We start from the raw sequence: 18,798 nt of genomic DNA, 5'->3' as shown, positions 1-18,798 counted from the left end.
TCTACCCTTCTTGCCAGGACAGTCCTCTTAAGGTCACTGTTTGTTTCTTGTTTCCTGGGATAGACATAAGGTGGTTCATGCATGTGTATTTGGAGAGGAACAATAAATTTTTGTTTTAATGTCACAGTCATGTGTGCAGGTTCAGTTCTCAGGATCAAGGCCTGTAGCCTGAACTTCTCCAGTGTTGGGAGAGCACAGATAAATCTGATTCCTCTGTAAACATTTATGAGATGAAAAGTTTGCCAGCAATGGTAGTTTTTCTCTGAATTGTTGTAGAAGCCTTTGCTCAAGCAGAGGACTAATCTTTCAAGATGCCCCAGCCCCTCTTCTAATGAGTGTAAATATTTTCTTGCTAAATCCTTCTGACTTAAAAGTTTTGCCTCAGCTGTGTTCTCTTCTGCCTACTTGTAGTTGCTCTGCCTTTGGGCAGTTGTTTACAGTAGCAGATGCTGAATCCTGATTTCTCCAAGAGTTCAGTACTTGTGTAAGTGGTGTTTAACCATTGCACAGCATTCTAGAGGAGCTGCTGCCCCTTAAAATGAGCTGGATTAAACCACGTTGGGAAGCTTGGGGCATTGGGATGGCTCTCCAGGGATCCCTTCTGACCTGTGTTTCCATGAGGCAGTGGCCTCTCCTAGACCTGGACGTTGTACTGCTGCCAGCCAGAGGATGGGCTGGTGTATGACAGAGGCAGAGCACTCTGCTCTTGGGTCTGTGCAGCCTGTCACCAACCAAAAGAACTAAAGAATTGCATCTAAGACCTCACTGGGGTGTGCCTGGGGCAGGACAGCCTGACTTGCCTGAATGCAGGAGCGTGTTTCTTTGTGTGTTGAAGAATGCAGTGCCTGCACTAACTGCCGTGTGCTTTCCCTTGGCAGATGATGCCTTCATCAACCCCCATCTCCAGAGGATTTTTGAGCGTGTACGTCAGAGTGCTGACTTCATGCCAATAAAGCAGATGATGGTGAGGAATATTCCTGAGTGCTTATCAGAGAAAGGGACAGTGGACAGAAAAAATGTCACCTGTGACATGCTGTAGTAAGAGAGGTGGATGGGGATTTTAAAGAATATTTCAATGTTACATATTTTCAGTTGTAGGTAACATGTGATTCCTTCTCTCAATTATGTGCTGTCTTTTCTCTCAAAAAAATGGAAGAGGGGAAAAAAAGTGGGAGTTTTTCATGTCCTGAGATCATTGTTGATGGAGGAGGATGCTGCACACAAATGTGGTTATAGGGTCTTGTTGAGTGTAGCCTCCTCTTGTGTTTCCTCTTCTCTTTCTCATGGGTCTTAAGCTGGTGTCTAGATATGTCTACATCTCATTTTAGAAACAGACTCACAAGCCTTAATCTGCTGGAAAATTAACAGCAGCTTTGTCCTTCCCATTTTGGTTAACTTGCCATCAAGAAGACCCAGAATGAAGCGAAGTAAGTTTGCTTTCCCCAGTGTATATGTTCTCTGTAAATTCCCGTGTAAAGGGTAATGCAAAAGGAACTGCCAGCACTACTTATCTTCTGAAAGACACTAAGCAGAGCTAGAAGTTAAATATGGCACTCTGGCAGGGTAGCAAAAAAGATGTTAAAGCAAGCTGTGATGTTTCATTGTCAATATTGCCTTAAAGAGAGTCATGCCTGGATTGCTTCTGTTCAACTTGGCAGCATGAAGAAAGAGGAGAAATAGCTAACTCATTTTCCTTGCTCATTTTCTGGAAGATAGCAAGTGGCGCCTAAAAGGAGATGTTTGTATTGCCAAGGCAGTGGTCTTTGTGTTCAAGATTAGGGCAGAGCCCCAGAGAGATCTGATCAGCACTTGTTCATTGCTGGGGCAGCATTGCTGGCTGGACCACTCCTTGCCTTGGTGTGCAATGACAAGGCACAGAGGATGATCTAGAAAGCAGGTTATAGGTACTCTGAACTCAGTCACCTTAGAGGAACGTGATTTCCAAGACTGAAAGCCTTAAATCTTTGCTTCTCATACTCTGATCCTTTCTATTTATTTGTAGAAAACTCTGAACAACGATCTCGGCCCCCACTGGAGGGATAAACTGGAGTCCTTTGAAGAACGCCCCTTTGCTGCTGCTTCAATTGGTCAGGTTCATCTGGCACGCTTGAAAAATGGGAAAGAAGTTGCCATGAAAATCCAGGTGGGCTTTACAGACCAGCCATGTTGTGTTTGTGCTCACAGAAGGGCAGGGGAGCTACATGTGTACTGCTGGACAAGCAAGAAACATTTTAATTCAAGTGAAGATGTCATCTCTTACCTAGTGCAAGCTGAGTGGAAAAGACAGGAAAGGTTTTGCAGGTGGAGCCAGTCGGAGTCCAGATGAGCAGGACACAGCCCATAGATATTTCACTGCAGTATGGGATAATGGCGCTGAGGGACTGCTTGTGCTTTTATGGTTGTATGGGAGGGTCCTACCAGCTCCATAGATCAGTCCCCTTTCTGGGATGTGCACAAGCCCCAGCCCCTTTTCTGGGTGTCAGCAACCTCAGGTGGCTGTTTTCCAACAAAACTAAGTTCTAGCTAAAGCTCTTTGTACAGCATGGTTTATAATCCCAAGGAGTGAGGTCCCTTGCTGACTGAGCAGTATCCCAGGCAAAGCTGATCAACTCCTTGGTGGGTTTTTTGTAAGATGGGGAGACTTCAGAAATAGTATCAATGGGTGCTGATGTCTTCTCAAGCTGTTTGTGTCCCAAGTACTCTCTGAAGTCAGGCCAAGGTAACAGCAGCAGAAACTCAGCCCTCTGGCATTAGCACACATTCTCCTCAGCAGTGCAGGCTCCTTCCCTTCTTGACAGACAAGGTGAGAACAGGAGGCGGGGCCTTCGCCAGGACTGGGCTGGGGCCTTACCACTTGCCCTACTGCTGGGAACGACACACCGGGGCTTCCAGGGGTGTGTGCTTTCAGCTGTGGGAGAGAAATGACTGACTGCTGTGGCTGCTGTGAGATTTGTGTGTCTGAGAACCCATCATGTGTTGGAAGAATTCCCATCAGAGGATTTGAACAAGCCATTCTGATTGCAAGGAGCTGCATCTTGGCCTTTCTGTCTGTCCCCTGGTTCAGATGCTGGGCTTTGAATAAGCTTTTAGAGGAGGGATGTGTAGCTCAGGAATGCCCTGGCTCATTGCCGAGCCATAGGTGGATATGATGTGGGGGCAGTGGATGCTGAGCCAGGTGTTTTTATCATGCCCTGTACAACCAGGTCATCTAATCTCCACATTGCCCTCTCGCATTCTGTTTCACAGTACCCCGGAGTTGCCCAGAGCATCAACAGTGATGTCAACAACCTCATGGCTGTCCTGAGCATGAGCAATATTCTCCCTGAAGGTAAAAAGATGGAGTCCCTGGCAGGCCCTGTGTTCCCACTGGTGCAGGTCGAGTTCTGTCAACCCCTTTCAAGCAGCGCATTTCATGTCTCCCTCCGAAGACTGGGGAAAGGGACTTAAGGATACGGAGTCTGCCCAGAAGCAGATTTCCTGCAGAAAGCAGGAGAGGGAGTAGATGTGGGCAGAGGGTGCAGGGTCAGTTTGGGGAGCCATTCTCTGTTCCCTTGTTCTGCTGCAGAGCTGCTGCTACTTTGCTGGGCATGTGCCTGCTCCAGTCCTCACTTGGTGGGGTTGGAAGTGCACTGGTGTTTTTTTCTGGTCAGGTGTATGCACACATCCACCAGAGTAACCTGCACTTGTCTCTGTGTGCTCTCTATAGAGACAGACCCACAGGGATTCTTAGCAAAGTATAAAGTGCCTGGGAATACTCACTTCTGATGTCTTTCTAGGCTTGGAGTGTAGGCAGTGTTCAGGTGAGGTAGTCTTGCTTTGTCCCGTTACTTTCTGGTACATTAGGCAGAACTCACTCTTCTCCGTATTTCCTTGTAGCCCTCCATGCCTGCCATTCTTTGCTCTTCCCAGATGTTCTCTATTCTTTCCAATCAGAGTTGTAGAGAACTGTCAGACTTAAAACTTGCTTAGCGTCCCAGCAAATGGATAAGTCCCTTTTCCCAAAGGGGAGTGCAGGACTTATTACTCCTTTTTCCAAATACCTGCCTGCAGCAGCTGTAAATATTACTGGGACTGTAAAAATGCTGCTCTAAAATCAGGCTAGGTGCTGACAAAACCTGGGACTGTTCTCTCTGGTGGCTGGGCAGGGCCCTGCAGAGGTTGCTGTGGCCCCAGATGCGTCTGGCCCAAGAAGTAGATTGGTTTCCCAACTTCAAGACTCAGAAGACTGGGCTTGGCACCTCAGGCCCTGGCTACGTGCTGCTGCTGCAGTGTGCTGTATTAGTCATGCTGACTGTTCCTACCTGGCAGTGCCTGCTGCCACTTGGAGGCAGGTACTGTTTGGAGCCTGTTTTTGCTGCTTTTGCCCAGTGTTTGGGTGCTTGTCTTTGCTGTGTGTCCCTGCACAGCCATGCCAATAGCAGGAAAGGACAGCTTGGGCTGTGGGGTGGGAGCTGGGAGAGGACAGAGCTCTGCTGCATAGAGCAGTGGTGTGGATGTACCTTGACTTAGGAGCACTTGTGTAGCCTGGGCCTGGGATTACTGTACAACCTGCATCTAGCTGGATATACGCCTTGGCTCTCTGGGGCCTCCTGTACTCCTCAGCTCAGAGTTGGCTGGATAGCAGGCTGCTCCTCAGCTGCAGCTCTGGAAACCTTAGCCTGAGGAGATCGTTTTTTCTAAGCCTGCTCTCTCCTGTGCTGTTTGATTTTCAGGTTTGTTTCCAGAGCACTTGATTGAAGTTGTGAGCAGAGAGCTGGCCTTGGAGTGTGACTACCTGAGAGAAGCTGCCTGTGCAAGGAAATTCCAGTATGTTCCCATCATTTCCTTCAGTCTCTTCTCTGTGTGTGTGTGAGTGGCAGGAGAGGTTGCTTAACTTCAGGGATGGTGGGGAGCTGACTGCTGTGCCCTGCCATGTGGCACAGGGGAAGGGTGTGTGCTGGTGGCTTCCAGAATCCCCCAGAATCACCACCTTGTCTCAGATGGGTATGGCTTCAGTCAGCTGAAATGTGATCACCTATCCTCCCTCCTCTCGTGCAAGTCTGTCAGTTCTGCCACACGTGAAGGTGCTGCAGTAACTCCTGAGGCTGGGTTGCAGTGCTCTTCTGTGTGCTCTTATCTCAGCCTGTTGTTGACTTCTTCCATCCTTCAGCCCGGGAAGTTTACAGTTCAGCTCTCTTAAAGCAGTTACCACCACCAGTGCTGCCTACTCCCTTGGCTTGCCATAGCATCCAGATAATTTTTACAAGGTGGCTGGATGTTCTTCCTGTCCTGCTGCAGAACTGCTCCTGGGGCACTGCTCCCCTTGGCAGAGGAATTCTTCCACGTGCGTAGTCTGGCCCTGAAGCCAAGTGGAGTGAGGAAAAGAGCCCAGTGCCCCTTGATGCACCTGCCTGGAGCCTTCTTAGTATCACTGCTCTGGCAGGAGATGTGACCGCAGGAGCTGGCAGAAGCTGCAAGTCACTGGCAGGGTTTCTGCGGACTTAATCTCTACTGTAATTGCTGAGGAAAACAAATCCTGGCAACCCCAGCCAGGGTGTGGGGACAGGCTGGTGGAGGGCTGTGTGAGGTGTTGCTGATGGGTCCATCTGCTCTCAGGGTTCCTAAACCTTTTCCTCTCCTTTCTCCATCCCTAGGGAGCTGCTGAAAGACCACCCCTTCTTTTATGTCCCAAGAGTAATAGATGAGCTGTGCAGCAAGCATGTGCTGACCACAGAGCTGGTGTCTGGCTTTCCCTTGGATCAAGCAGAAGGGCTGAGCCAGGAGATTCGAAATGAGGTAAATTGGGGAGTTTGTGCTTCTGCTCTTGCTCAGAGCCCTGTGCTCGGCCTGCCTGTGACTGCCAGACTGAGGGATGCCTCGTGACACAGCAAACCCTGAGCAGGGCTGGAGTCAGGGACTGTCTGCAGCCTCTAGGGAAGGTGGCAGTGACACTGGAATCTCTCCTGGCTTGTGTGGGCCTTGCTGGCACCAGCATTCAGCAAGGAGGGGTTGGAAGGAGTGAATGGCAAGCGCAACTGAAGGGGAGGTAGCCTTGCTGTGTGATGCCATTTCTGATGACCTTAAGTTTGGGAGGGACTGTCAGCAAGGGAAAAGGGGTCTTATGCAGCTGCTCTCTTGGGCAGGATTGCAGAATCATCCCAGTGCGAGGAGTTGGGTGTAATTCCTGCAGGCCTGACCTGTGCTGCACAGGGCTGCTGGAAAAATACCTGTCAGTAAACAAGAGTAGGGATGTGGGGATAGGTAGGCGTTGGTGCTGAATATAGCCAGGGATTGGAGTGCTGTGGTGGGACAATCAGCTGTTCTAGTAGCAGAAATAACTATCCTGGTATTTGTGTGTGTGTGTGTGTGTGTTTCTTGGTGTGAGCTGTCAGCTGTTAGCAGGTTACTGGGGAAGAGAGCAGAGTCTGTTCCTCTAGATAAACAGATCTCAGTGTTACATTAGATTTGAAGCTGTGCCAGAGCTGGCTGCCTACTCTTAGGGACTGTCCCCAGCAATGAGCTGCTCTATCACCAGGACTCCTTTTGAAAGGCTGTGAGCTGGGGTGTTGCTGCAGGAGCAGCCCTTCTTTCCTATAAGCAACTGGCCTGGCTGACCCTCTGCATTCTGACCCAAATGGCAGTGTACTGGAGCAGGGCTGGCCTTGCATTTGGTGCTCTCCTCCTTCCACTTTGGATGTGATGTTTCACTCAGCTTTGCAGAAGCTGGAGAGGGGCAGAGCGAGGCTGGCAGTTCTGCCGCACAGGCTCCAGCTTAGCAATTCTCAAAGAAAAGCTCAGCTGGAGTACGTAATTCAGCAGGGGGTTCTTCAGGGACTGCTGCTCTTGCTTCTCTGTGCCTGTTGGTTCTGAGGTGTGGCTCTGCTGCTCCTCCCTCAAGCTGGGTCAGTGCTGAGCCCACAGAAGTGCATGGTGGGTCTGTGTATCATGCAAAATTCCCACTCTTGCAGCCACTCAGAGTGTAGTCAATGCTGGGAAGTTAAAAGGCAGGATCAGAAAGCAGTTGGATGAGCATCTGCTAAGGATGTCCCATGCCACGTGTGGGCTGGGAGTTTGTGAGAGGTGCTCCTTCAGCTCTGCAGCATAGATCAGATGGTTCCTGCTGGAGTGGTGATGAGCTCCCTGTTTGCTGATGGCCTGCTCTAAGTTACAGGTGTGAGCAGGCTTGCTGCCCTAGTCCTGACTTGTTTCTTGTCTCCTTGTTCTGGAAGATCTGCCACAACATCCTGGTGCTGTGTCTGCGGGAGCTGTTTGAGTTCCGGTACATGCAAACTGACCCCAACTGGTCAAACTTCTTCTATGACCCACAGCTGCACAAGGTAAGCCTGGCAGCCACTGTTCTGCCTATACAAACATTGGTTTTCACCAGCTTTTGATTATTCCCCACTCGCAGAGTTTAATGAGCCCTTACTGAGATTCTCTCAGATTCCTGTCCTTGAGGCATGGGCAGATAGCACAGGGAAATTTCCCGTTGCCCATGCTCTCACTAGGGCTCGGTAGGAAAGCAGAGCTGCTGTAACCCTGGCCCTTGATCAGTCACAGCTATTTCCTTAGCCTCAGGATCTGTTTTGAAGGTGGTCAGTGGGAAGCTGCAGCTAGCAGTGCTCTACCAGGACACACCTGAGCCCAGGACTCTTCAGTTAAATGCTCTTGTGGTGTGCTGAAGAGAAGAGTAGCAATTCCTGCTCATTGGTTTGGCTGATTGTTTGTGCCCTCTAGGGCAGATGGAATTGCTTTTTATTCCTGAGGTCTGTGCTCCAAAGTGCTGGGAAAAGGTTCAGTGCTGCTCTGTCCCTGTACATGCAGCCTGAGCCTGAGCAGTGGAGCTGCCCACAGAGCAGGTGTGGCAGTATGGGCACTGGGCATGGGCCATTCCTCCTCAGCCCTGTACTGGTGTTGCTGTTGGAGCTGCAGACTGGGAATAAAGAGGTCAGGGGCAATTGGGATGCAGAGGAGAGCTGGGAAAGCCAACTCAGCTTTCTGAAGGAATCAGGAGCATTCTTAAGATCAGGTTCTACCAGAATGATTGACTCTCTAATACAGACAGCTTTGTCCATTTCCAGGTGGCCCTGCTGGACTTTGGAGCAACGCGAGGGTTTGATGAGAAGTTCACAGATGTCTACATAGAGGTGAGGACTTGCACTGTGTCTTAGAGAGCTGCACTTGATTTTGCAAATACTCTTATCCCTTAGCTGTTACCGCTTTGTACTGGAATACACTTTGGGTGTGGAGGGAAGCAGGGCTGGAGGCAAGAGAGCAATCTCTGTTCCTGTTTCATCCCTTGCCATGGCCGTCTGCACATGTGCTGCAAGCTGCTGGCTCTCTAAATTGGTATGTTCACAAAAGTGAACTGCAGTGATGCTTGCTGGGGGGCTTGGACAACAGGGTGTATCAGAGCACCCACAGTTCTGTGATTTTTATATGAGGATGTGCAGGAGTTCCTTGTTCCCCACCTCTTCCTGAGATTTCTAGCCTTTCCACAGGCAGATAAATTGATGTGAAGTCAAACGTGCTTCCTGTATGATCACCATGTTCTGCACGTGGTAACTGAGCTGCCAGGGCCAGCAGCTGCCACCGAAGTTGCTCACAGTCAGCTCTGCTATTTCTTTGGGGGAGGGGCTGACTATTTGTGAAGGGTTTTTTTTTTTTTGCTGTCCCTTACATTCTCTGGGCTGTGTGTAGCCCTGTTGGGAAGAGCTGGATCTTTTAGCCAGTAGCTCTGAACCTGCCCAGCATGCAGGCCCCTGAAAAGAGGGCAGAGGCAAGGGAGTGAGCAGGTGGGTGGTGCTGATGTGTGTTCCTGTGGCCTGTGCAGCAGTCCTGTGCTCAAAACGTTGTTCAGTCATCTCTTGGCTCTCCTAAAAGTTTTCCTTCTACTCAGGTAATCAGAGCAGCTGCTGACATGGACAGAGAGAGAGTACTGAAGAAGTCCGTTGAAATGAAATTCCTCACTGGCTATGAAATCAAGGTACGGAGCAGAAGGGTCTGATTTTGGTGTTGACCACAGATAAGGTGGTTGCAGATCTGTGAACTTCCCCAGATTTCTTGATATGGTAAAAGTGTCAGTCCAAAAGCCCTTTTGATAAGCATGAGGAAGGAGGGTAAAAAAGGTTTTGGCTTTTGTTCTCACTTTTGGGAACAGGAAAATAATGAGGATACAACTAGCCCCAAAACCACTGTCCTTCTTTCTCTCCCCCTGCAAGACCTGCAGGTGATGACAATTCCTGACTGGGAAGATGGTCTTCTGGAAGGTCTAGTTGCTCAAAACTGTATGAACTAAATGTTCCTCAGTCTTGCTGGGGGCTGAAGGTTCTCTTTGTCATGGACAGGGCTATTTCTCCTGAGCTGCTGCTATTGGCACTAGCATTTCTTTTCCTCCTTGATGGTTGTCATGGCTAGTGTGTTACTTATCCCTCTTTCCTTTTGGGCAGGAAATGGAAGATGCCCACTTAAATGCTGTCCTCATCCTGGGAGAGGCTTTTGCATCTGAGGAGCCTTTTGATTTTGGCAACCAAAGCACCACTGAAAAAATCCATGGTTTAATCCCAGTCATGCTGAAGCATCGGCTCATCCCCCCACCAGAGGAGACCTACTCTCTTCATCGGAAGATGGGTGGCTCTTTCCTGATCTGCACCAAACTGAAGGCCAAAATTCCCTGCAAAAACATGTTCCAAGAGGCATATAGCAAATACTGGAGCAGTAGGGGCAAGAAGCCAGAGGAGTAGTAAGAATGAACTTGTCTTGTTCTGAGGGCCCAGTTCAGATGAGACTTGCAGAATGCATTCTAAGCCTCCCCTGCGTTGCTCCCCAGCTCTCCATCCTCTTGAGATGCAGCAGCCCCGTGCCCTGGAAGCCAAGTGTGTATTCCACGAGGACAAAGCTGCTCTTTCCCGCTGTGTCTGTCCTACCTCGACTGCCAGCACAGCCTGCAGCTTGCAGGAAACTCTGAGTGCTTCTGTGCTGCTTCAAGGCACCAGCTGACTACCTTGAATGCATTTGTAACATTGTGATGGTGGCTGCATGTTGAGAGGGTTTTATAACAAGTAGGGGAAGGAGGACAAGAGCAGAATTTAATATTGAAACCTATTTGTAATTGTCCACAAATTGTTTTTTAAATCTCTCTTTCAAGCTGAGGTGAAACTCAAGTAGTTTTATTACTGTGAATTTATAGATTGAAATACCAAGGTGTTCCCTACCACAGACACATCCAGCACCTCCCCCACGTTTTTGTAAGTCAAGTGGTGGCAGTCTGAGAACCCTCTTGAATTCTACTGACTTTGATTTAATGCAAGGGGCATGTGTCTAAGTAGAAGTTTTATGCTTTCTGCCTCTTTTTGGCTTGCAAGCTAAACATAGGAAATATTTTTAAAGTCTGAGAATTGAGTGCCAGTCTTTTAAACACACACACATACACACTTTCACAAGCCATCTCAGTTCTGGAGTCAATTATGTAATCAGCAGAGCACAACTAGTGGGATTCTGCACTGTCTGGTAGATATCAGCTTTCCTGAGGGCGAGTTAGATAAGCTACAACTCTGACACCGACTGCTTGCTGCACTCCTGACTAAGACCCTCCTCTGTGTGTTTCCTGTAAGGCAGAACTTGCAGCAAGGCAGACAAATGTCCTGCCTCTGGTGAGCAGCTCCAGCTGAAATGTCACACAATTCAAACCAGACGCACAGTTTTCAAGCTAGGAAATTGACTTTTGTAGGTTTTTGTACAAAGCCTGTACCTGTACGACTTCCTGATGTCAATAAACAAGTGCTTGTGCAGTGGGCCTGCTGCCTGTGGCTGTGTCATCTTCTGGTGTGGGAATGGTGCTCACTCAAGTGAGCAGTGTCCTCTTCTGGGGGATAAGCAGCAGCTCCCAGGTCTCCTCTTGTTGCAGTTGTTTGCTCAAGGAATTGCTACTACCCTTGCCGGGTAATCCGCCTGTGGCCTGTTCATGCCTTCATCCTTGCAGCTGTGGCACTAGTACTAACTGTGACACATTTACCAGGACATCAGCCTGAACACTGTCTTGCCATGAAAATCCCTGGTACTTTACTTACTTTTTAATCTTCCTTTGTTTTAATCACTCTGTTAGCTGTCTCCTGAACACAAGGCTCTTTGCCTTTCCTCCGCTTGTCAAGGAGAGAGAGGCTGTTGGGAGTTGAGGCTTACCAGGAGCTTGTAAGGCAGGTGTCCTTGTCTGGCCAGGTATTTACCAGCAGGCTCAGCTGGTCCTACTCAGGTAACAGAGCCCAGGAATGCCCAGGTGGTCTGATCTTATGCTTCAGCATGTGTGAAATCCTGACACTTCAGAGGGAAAGAACGGTAAGTGAATAAATGGTCTCAGGAGGGACCTCTGAGAAATAGAAGAACAGGTTTTATGGTATTACCTTTATTCCAAAGCCATTAACATATAAGCCACTTCATTTAAGACTTCGTTGAACAAGATGCAGTGCAGTTTAAATCAAAATACTGATCAGATTATTCTTAACGTTTTGAGAAAAGTTCACTCTGCTGTTCAGTGAAGTAATAGTTTTGCATCAAGCGGTTTGTCAGTGTACAAAGTTTCAGTAACTTTGCTTGTCTTGAGTTCTGAGAGACATTGTTTAGTTTTCCTCCTTGGGATCTAGACCTTGCAGCTGTAAAAACAGTGGAGTTGTTTGAGCTGTTAAATGCTTATGTTAAAGGGAATTAGATTAGGTGAGCTTCAGAGCAGGTTTTCTGAAACTGAAGATTCAAGGACAGCATGTTCAGAGAACTTGCAAAGGTGACAGTAAGCTGGAGCATTACAGTTCACTTTTCCAGTAAGCACTTGTTCGTGTGAGCCCAGATCTTGTGTATACCATGCTGGGGCAAGAGTGTTCAGCTCCTGGCAAACATTCCCCTTCCTGAGAGTGTTTAGGAATGACATCCAGCTGAACAGAGTTGTTGTTTTGTGTTTGCAAGAGGGTAGCAACTTGCAGAAGCTGAGATGTTGCTTTATTAGGAGAGCTAATTAGAGCTCTCAGTCCCTAGTTGTGTATGCTCTGAAAGCATTAATAATGGCTGTAGCTTTGTCTGGAGAGATTTGTGACAGGAGGAATTGCATGTCAGAGGAAGGGCTACGTAGAAAACGTGAGCTAGAAACTCTGGCTTCAAGTCAGAGAAGTGACATTGTACAGTGAGCAGAAAAACTTGATCCATGCCAGCCACTGCATTTGCTTGAACTGTGCTTGCAGGGTTGAGGATGTGACTGCTTCTATGCTGCAGGAAGCTTCTAGGGTCTAAAAAAATCTCTTGTGAAAACATTCTTTGCACGGGGCAAGCTGGAGATTAAGGCTGCCTCTCTAATGACAGTGATTTTCCATTTTAAAGGATCAAGATTCAGGCTACTTCTGGTAGCAGTGATTTTCCTACCTTCTTTGTTTAGTCAACCTGGCTGCTGCATCAAAACAGAAAATGAATGCTGAGGAGCTGAACCAGGAAGTGAACATGCATTTCAGTTTCTGCTTTTCTAATGCCCAAATACCTGACACCACAAGGCCCATTTCCCAAGACCTTCACAGCTGTGCTGTGCAACTAGACCCCTGGGAAATCAGAACCAAAGCACTGATTGAAAAGTCAGAGCACAGGAACCAGGGTATGTCCCAGAGGTACAGCAGCTGCCTCAATGCGATGAGCCATGGGATTAAATCTACATGAACTGGAGTGAGGGGCTGAGAAAGTAAACATTTTGACTGAAAGAGAGAACAAGAGTCAGGCACTCTAAGGCCTTGGAAGAAGTGGAAATCACGGTGCCTGTTCCTGGAGGGGATTGCTGGTAGGCAAGAATGGAAGAATGGCCAGACTGGCACTGCTGGCAGTGAGGGATAAGTTAAAGTCCAGTCTCCCTGCTCCACCACCTTGCTCACCATTAAACCATATCCCTAAGTGCCATATCCACACAGCCTTTGAACACTTCCAGGGATGGTGACTCCACCACTTCCCTGGGCAGCCTGTTCCGATATTTCACATGCTGTCCTGTGAAGAATTTTTACTAATATCTAATCTAAACTTTCCCAGGCCCAATGAGGCCATTTCCAACATTACAGCAAGAGGGGAATGAATGAAAAGGAGGATGTACCAACACTCTCTGCTACAGGGAAAACTCCAGGCTGACTTGTGAGGAATGGGTGGATGACAGGAAAGGGTCAGGGCACATGCAAAACTTCACAGGTATTCCCAGATCTACTTAAAAAGTACAGTGAAGGGCAATGTGATGGTAGCTCAGAACTAACAAACAATCCAGCCTCTAACACTAGGACAATTGAAACATTTCATGTGTAACTACAAATGAAGGAGGAATACCAAAAACACTGTCTACTACTATATAACCACCCATTTCTTAGGTCATCACAGCATAGCTGACCTAAGAAAAAGATCAGGAAAACTGTAGTTCCATATAGCAAAGTATCCAGTGACTTTGACTTTGTATTTTCAAAAGGATCTGGTTCTTTTTTTCTGAAAGCTGTTAAAGGGAAATAGATTTTCTCACATACTCCTTTTCTTCCCACTGTGCACTTGTGCAGACGTGTTAGAACCAGCGTGTTGTATCTTCAAGAACACAATCATTCCTCTTTCCATTTGCTCCTCAAAGCTTACTGTGGGGAGGTGGGAAAAAAAGACAGAACATGTGCACTTCTAACAGTTCCCTGTTTTATTGCAGTACATCAAAGTAGGTTAATATTAAGTGTGTTACCAACATAAAATATTGGTGGTAAGTCATTTTTACATTGTTGACTGTTCCACCTTAAATATTTCTGTGCAAAAGAATCTACATCATTGTTCTGTAGCAGAGAATCTCTTACAATGTCCCCTACAACATTGAGGGCATTAAACAAAAGAAGTGAGAAGAGGCAAAAAGCAGAATCTTTCCCCCACACGCACACTTGTCAGCTTTTATACTCTAAAACAAAAAAGTGATTACATCTATGCCATGCAAAACTGTACAATAATATTACAATGAAAAACCTAAAAAACATATTTTAAAAATAAATGATATGAAACTGTCATACATAAAAAGGCAGGTATAGCAACACTGGTTTGTTTGTGGATTTCTTCCCTGTAGATGTGACTGTCTTAAATGGAGAATGAAAATAGGTTGTACTGAGCTGCAGCTGGCATGAGAGGAGTTGGAATTCAGACTGGAAAGCCTGCAGCAGAGCAGCTTCTGGGGGTGTTTATCAAATAAACTGTGAACAGCAAGTGCACAAAAGGATGTACTTTGTATTAGTGCAGAAAAGTTGTCCCATTTCCTCCATGGAATGGACTTGTATTAACAAAAGAACCCACAGCAGGAATTGTTATGTGCCACTTTGATTCTCAGACTAAGGCTCAGGAGCTGTGGGTACTTGCACTGCAGTAAGTTTTACCCTTAATGCATTCATTTAAAATTAAACAGCATTCATAAAATGGAAAAGAAACCCTTTTTCCACCCAAAAGCATGTTTGTCTTATTCAGGGTCTGGCCAGGCAATACAACACAGGGCCAGATCTGTTTCCGTGTTAATAATCCAACTGTTCTGTTTGGAAAGGCTAACACACTGTGAACCAGTTAGGTACAGTTAAACTACATATCTATAAATTATGCTTTGGACTTTTATAGTATGGCAAGACCCTTAACTTCCCTCTGCCATATACCTGAGAATAACACACCTGGGTTGTAACTTGCCAGAATCAAATCAAAGAGAGAACATTCCTGACTCAGTTTTGAAACTCATTTAAATGGGCAAAATGCACATTCATAAGAAGCCACAGCAATTAATGGAGGGGAAAAGGAACAACTACTTCACCACAGTCTCAGGAATGTTTTTTTATACCACCAGCTGTCTTCTACAGGCGAAAGGCAAGAGAGAAGAGAGTGCCGTAACCCTGCTTTTGGGTTTATGAAATGTGGGAGGAAGCCACATACCTGTGTGTGCACACGTGCAGGGGAAAACTATTTACCAAATCTAATCCATCCTATCACCTGGAATCCTTAGTAGCTGCCTGAATCTGTACAGATCCTTGTTGCCATCAAAAGAGAGAAAAAAAAAGGGAAAACCCCAACAACCCATCTGTTCAAGCACTGTCAAAAATGCAAACACCTTCAGTCTCAGCCAAAAGGAAAAAGAAAAACAGCTAGATACACATCCTGTGTACAGAGAACATGTGCCACAGTCAGGAATTCAGGGTGAGATTTTAAGCTCCCAGAAAAAAATGCAGCCCTCGACCTGTGAAGTTGAAGCAGTGCTACAGTGCAAAGGAGCAAACATCAAATCTCGGGAGACAACTGCCTTGGAGATACCAGTCAAGAGTCTTACAGTTCAAATGACCAAGTGACTTTTCCTAGCCCAACGAATCTTTAGAAAGTTCATCTGCAGTATACATACCAACAAAAAGAGATGAGTGTGGTTTCAAATCGAGTCTGTAACCAAATGGTCCCCAAATATACAAAACTATTTAAGTCCTAGGACAATTTTTCTCTTTTCAAATAAGTGATGTGGTCATTTGCTTTTCAACTGAGAGAACAGTTGCTGTTTCTCTTCTGAACAGACACGTATAAAAATGCACAGGACCAAACTAATGATTACATAAATCCTAGAGAAGACTGCTGAGGCTTGGACATTGTAGTGTACAAACAGTGTGAGCCTGTGGAGCTCTCACCCTCTGAGCTTAGTGTTGCAACACAGCTGACCTATGCTCTGCCTGAAAATGCCAGGGGTTGGTATCAATAGATTGCAGGCACTGGAATGGAGTAAACGCAGGGGTTTACTCAATTTAATTGTTTGCTGTGTGGTGGCTCTTTGGGTTCCATTTTCAGATAGAGCTTTAGCACAACTGTGGAAAAAAAAAGTCCACGGAAAACGATCCTGTGACCCTCTCTCAGGGGGACTGCCATGCAGGCTGCTCTGTCTTTAATGACTACTGTTTAAATGCCTTCTCTCAACATCAAAATAAGATTATTATTTAAATACAACATACAGTAAATACAAAACTAGTCTGCAAAGGCTTTGAAAAGTGTGTGGACATGCTTCACCAAAACAAGGGAATTGTGGGGAAAAAGCAGTGGCTATACTTGAAGCAATATGCAGCCTTTAAAAAGAAGCTGATGTGGAATTTCAATAATGCCAATAACGCCCTGCCTATCTGTCCCTCAGAAATACATAAACTTTTCCGGGAGGAATTACTTTCAGATGCTTTGCTGTTTGCTAAAGCTTTTAATTTCAAATGCCAGGCTTGCCTAAGTAGGAGGTTTGAAGTGAAAACAAACAACACAACCAGCTTGCTACTCTGAAATACCCAAATAGGAGAGAGATAGGCTTTTGATATTATGGTTTCTACAATAATTTCTTGAATTCCTGTCCCAAATAACACTGAATGAGCTTGAATTTGGATAAGCCTCTTGATTCAGAGTGAAAGAGAAATCTTACCTAGGAGACCCAGCATGATTAAATGGATTAGATGACCTGTGTCTTGTTCCCTATGTCACATTTAGATCATACCTGGAAATTACTGTACATGGTTTGAACTTACCTACAACTTCTATTAGGAAAGACAGAAGCTGCAAAACTACAAACACCTCTGTGTGGATGAAGCTCTACATAACTGCTGACTGCAAGAATACAGAATGGTTTAATGAGAGCCATAACAAGTTTCTGAAACCCACAAACCCCAATATTCTAAATAGAAAAAGCCCTTATGTGTTTGAGTATGGTCATAGTATGAAGTCAGCAACAATACTACTGGGAAGAGAGGCTCATCCCAAATGAAAAGCACAATCTGCTTTGCTAACTAAAGAGGAGAGACGTCTTCCTCTTACCATACATCTGTGTATCAGTTTTTCATTTATTCTGTTGACTGGGTGACCACTTCAGCTTTTTATTTATTTTTCCAACTTCAGCGGGCTCTGCCTTCCACTGCAATACTTCCTGCCCTCCAACCTGCCCTGCTTTTGGAACCAAACAGCACATGAGCATATAGAAACAACTGCAAATTGCACAAACTCACAGCACAGGTAGGGGGCAGAGGAAAACCAACTTTGCCAGTGCAGCAGTTGTGGGTCACCAGGCATCTTTGATTACCACAGTGTGAACAGTGTGAGGTCAGTCTTCAAGGTTCTTTGTTGCTACAGTGACAGCAAAGCCAGCCAGGGCCAGCTTTGAGCTAAGGGCACTCGTTTGGCTTATGTGTATTAGCAACCAGTATGTGGTAACGACAGTAAGAGTTTGCTGCTTAGGGATGGTCAAGGAGATGTGGAAGACTGCTCCCTTCTGAGTTAAACCTGCTCAAAGGCTGACCCAGGGAAACAATCCTACTGAATGCAGCTGCACTGAACTCCCTTGCTGCCTGAAGGACCTCTCCTGTAGCTGCTGCAAGGCTCCAGCTCACAGGTGGCACACACGGAACCAGGGCAGCCGCCGGGCTGACCGGTGCCCGTGGCTGCTGGGACGGGGCCTCGCTGCCAATTGTTGTCATTTTTGAAAAGGATGGGGACTATGAGGAAAGTAGGAATTACAGCTTCAGTTCTGCTACAGCCAGAAGGAGAGAAGTGTTGTGAGAGCACTGCAGGGGCTGTCCCGGCAGTGCAGCGAGCGCTGCGCACACGGAATCTCTGTCCTGTGGGAGGTTTTAGCCAGGCCTCCGAGTCTGTAAATCACCGAGCATGAAAACAGGGACAACACAAATCTTAAATTAAAGGCTCTCTTAAATAAGCATCCATCTTCTGCTGCATACACAATGCTTTTTTTCTTTGAATATATACATACGTATTTTACTCTAACATCTGCGTATTTATTTAAACTCTGTACTGTAGTAAAATATGCATCATTTTAATTAATAAGGATTTGCTGGCGACAATCAGATTGACATTCAAACGTGGTGGCTGAAAGCTTTTATGTGCCTCTGACATACTGATCATTCCCCATGGGGGGGGAAGGGGTCTCTGTGCTACTTTTATACAGTACAATGAGCTATTGTATGAAAACAAAATCCCTCTGAATTTTCTCTTGTTGATACTGGTCTGGTCTACTTATGCTACCGTTTGGAAAGTGGAAGGGGAGTGGGATAAATATGTCTTTAAAAATGAAGCAGCTGTAACCACAAAAATGAAACCAATACTAATACAAATCTACAGCATCTGATATTTACCAACACCCTAGCTTTGCTCATTTGCTGCTGTCAGATCTGGGGAGGTGAGGCAATGCCGAACGGTGCTGAAGGCAACCAGCTTTTACCTTCCTCTGTACCCCATTCCCCGATCCTTTTCAGACAGGGAGTGGGGAGGGTTAGGAGGATGAAGGTGAGAACTGGAGCAAGTGAAGGGGACAGCCATGGGGACAGCAAGCTGATGTGATGCCAAATCTGAATGCTGAAGCAGTTCATGAGTCCCAACTCACGTGGTCAGAGCTCTCAAGGGAGAGGCTCTTGGTCTTGTGAGGAGAAACTGGGCTGGGAGGGCTGCTGAGGTTGGAGCTGTTCGATGCCGTCGAGTGTCTTGGAGAGTCAGAGTCCTGCAGCCCAGAGAGACACAAGAACACCAGTAAGTAACAGGATAGCAAGTTTGGGGGTGACTGAGAGTGTCTCAGCAACAGTGTCTGGATTCAAAGGCCTCTGTAGATTTTGCTTGTGTCCAAAAATACTGAGGGATCTTTTTCACTTACAATTTCCAAGGAGACCTGAGATTAAGTGGTCAGGTCACTCTGCTTTCAGCAGGCTTAAGTGATACTGACATAAGGACACAGCACCAGTGGGATTCTGGCAGTCTGTGTGTGTTGTCGAGGGCTGCATGGCCAGCAGAATGTGCAGCTTCAGG

At 46.6% G+C, this 18,798-nt stretch overlaps 2 protein-coding genes across 5 annotated transcripts in view; one reads left to right on the top strand and one right to left on the bottom strand.

The window, feature by feature from the left end:
* The window catches only part of COQ8A (coenzyme Q8A), a 41,712-nt gene extending 30,938 nt beyond the window's left edge, over positions 1-10,774 (top strand). For both annotated transcript variants that reach the window (XM_066178147.1, XM_066178146.1), the window contains exons 7-15: positions 879-964; positions 2,003-2,143; positions 3,247-3,328; positions 4,713-4,806; positions 5,634-5,775; positions 7,209-7,316; positions 8,061-8,126; positions 8,879-8,965; positions 9,429-10,774. In XM_066178147.1, coding sequence (XP_066034244.1) covers positions 879-964; positions 2,003-2,143; positions 3,247-3,328; positions 4,713-4,806; positions 5,634-5,775; positions 7,209-7,316; positions 8,061-8,126; positions 8,879-8,965; positions 9,429-9,722 — 1,100 coding nt within the window. In that variant the 3' untranslated portion in view covers positions 9,723-10,774. The remainder of the gene's footprint in view (positions 1-878; positions 965-2,002; positions 2,144-3,246; positions 3,329-4,712; positions 4,807-5,633; positions 5,776-7,208; positions 7,317-8,060; positions 8,127-8,878; positions 8,966-9,428) is intronic.
* A 590-nt stretch (positions 10,775-11,364) lies between these two features.
* Positions 11,365-18,798, bottom strand: part of CDC42BPA (CDC42 binding protein kinase alpha) — a 185,428-nt gene continuing 177,994 nt past the window's right edge. For 2 of the 3 annotated variants that reach the window (XM_066178139.1, XM_066178141.1), the window contains exon 38: positions 13,646-18,496. In XM_066178139.1, the coding sequence (XP_066034236.1) occupies positions 18,365-18,496 (132 nt within the window). In that variant the 3' untranslated portion in view covers positions 13,646-18,364. Of the gene's footprint in view, positions 11,628-13,645; positions 18,497-18,798 lie in introns of those variants that run through there. The other variant, XM_066178138.1, reaches the window with a different exon arrangement.

This window comes from Chamaea fasciata, unplaced genomic scaffold (assembly GCF_029207755.1).
Source record: "Chamaea fasciata isolate MVZ Bird 193981 ecotype frontalis unplaced genomic scaffold, bChaFas1.0.hap1 SCAF_3, whole genome shotgun sequence".
NCBI classification, from domain to species: Eukaryota; Metazoa; Chordata; class Aves; order Passeriformes; family Sylviidae; genus Chamaea; species Chamaea fasciata.
The sequence above is the reverse complement of the archived record's forward strand: the minus strand, read 5'-3'. Positions and strand labels throughout refer to the sequence as shown.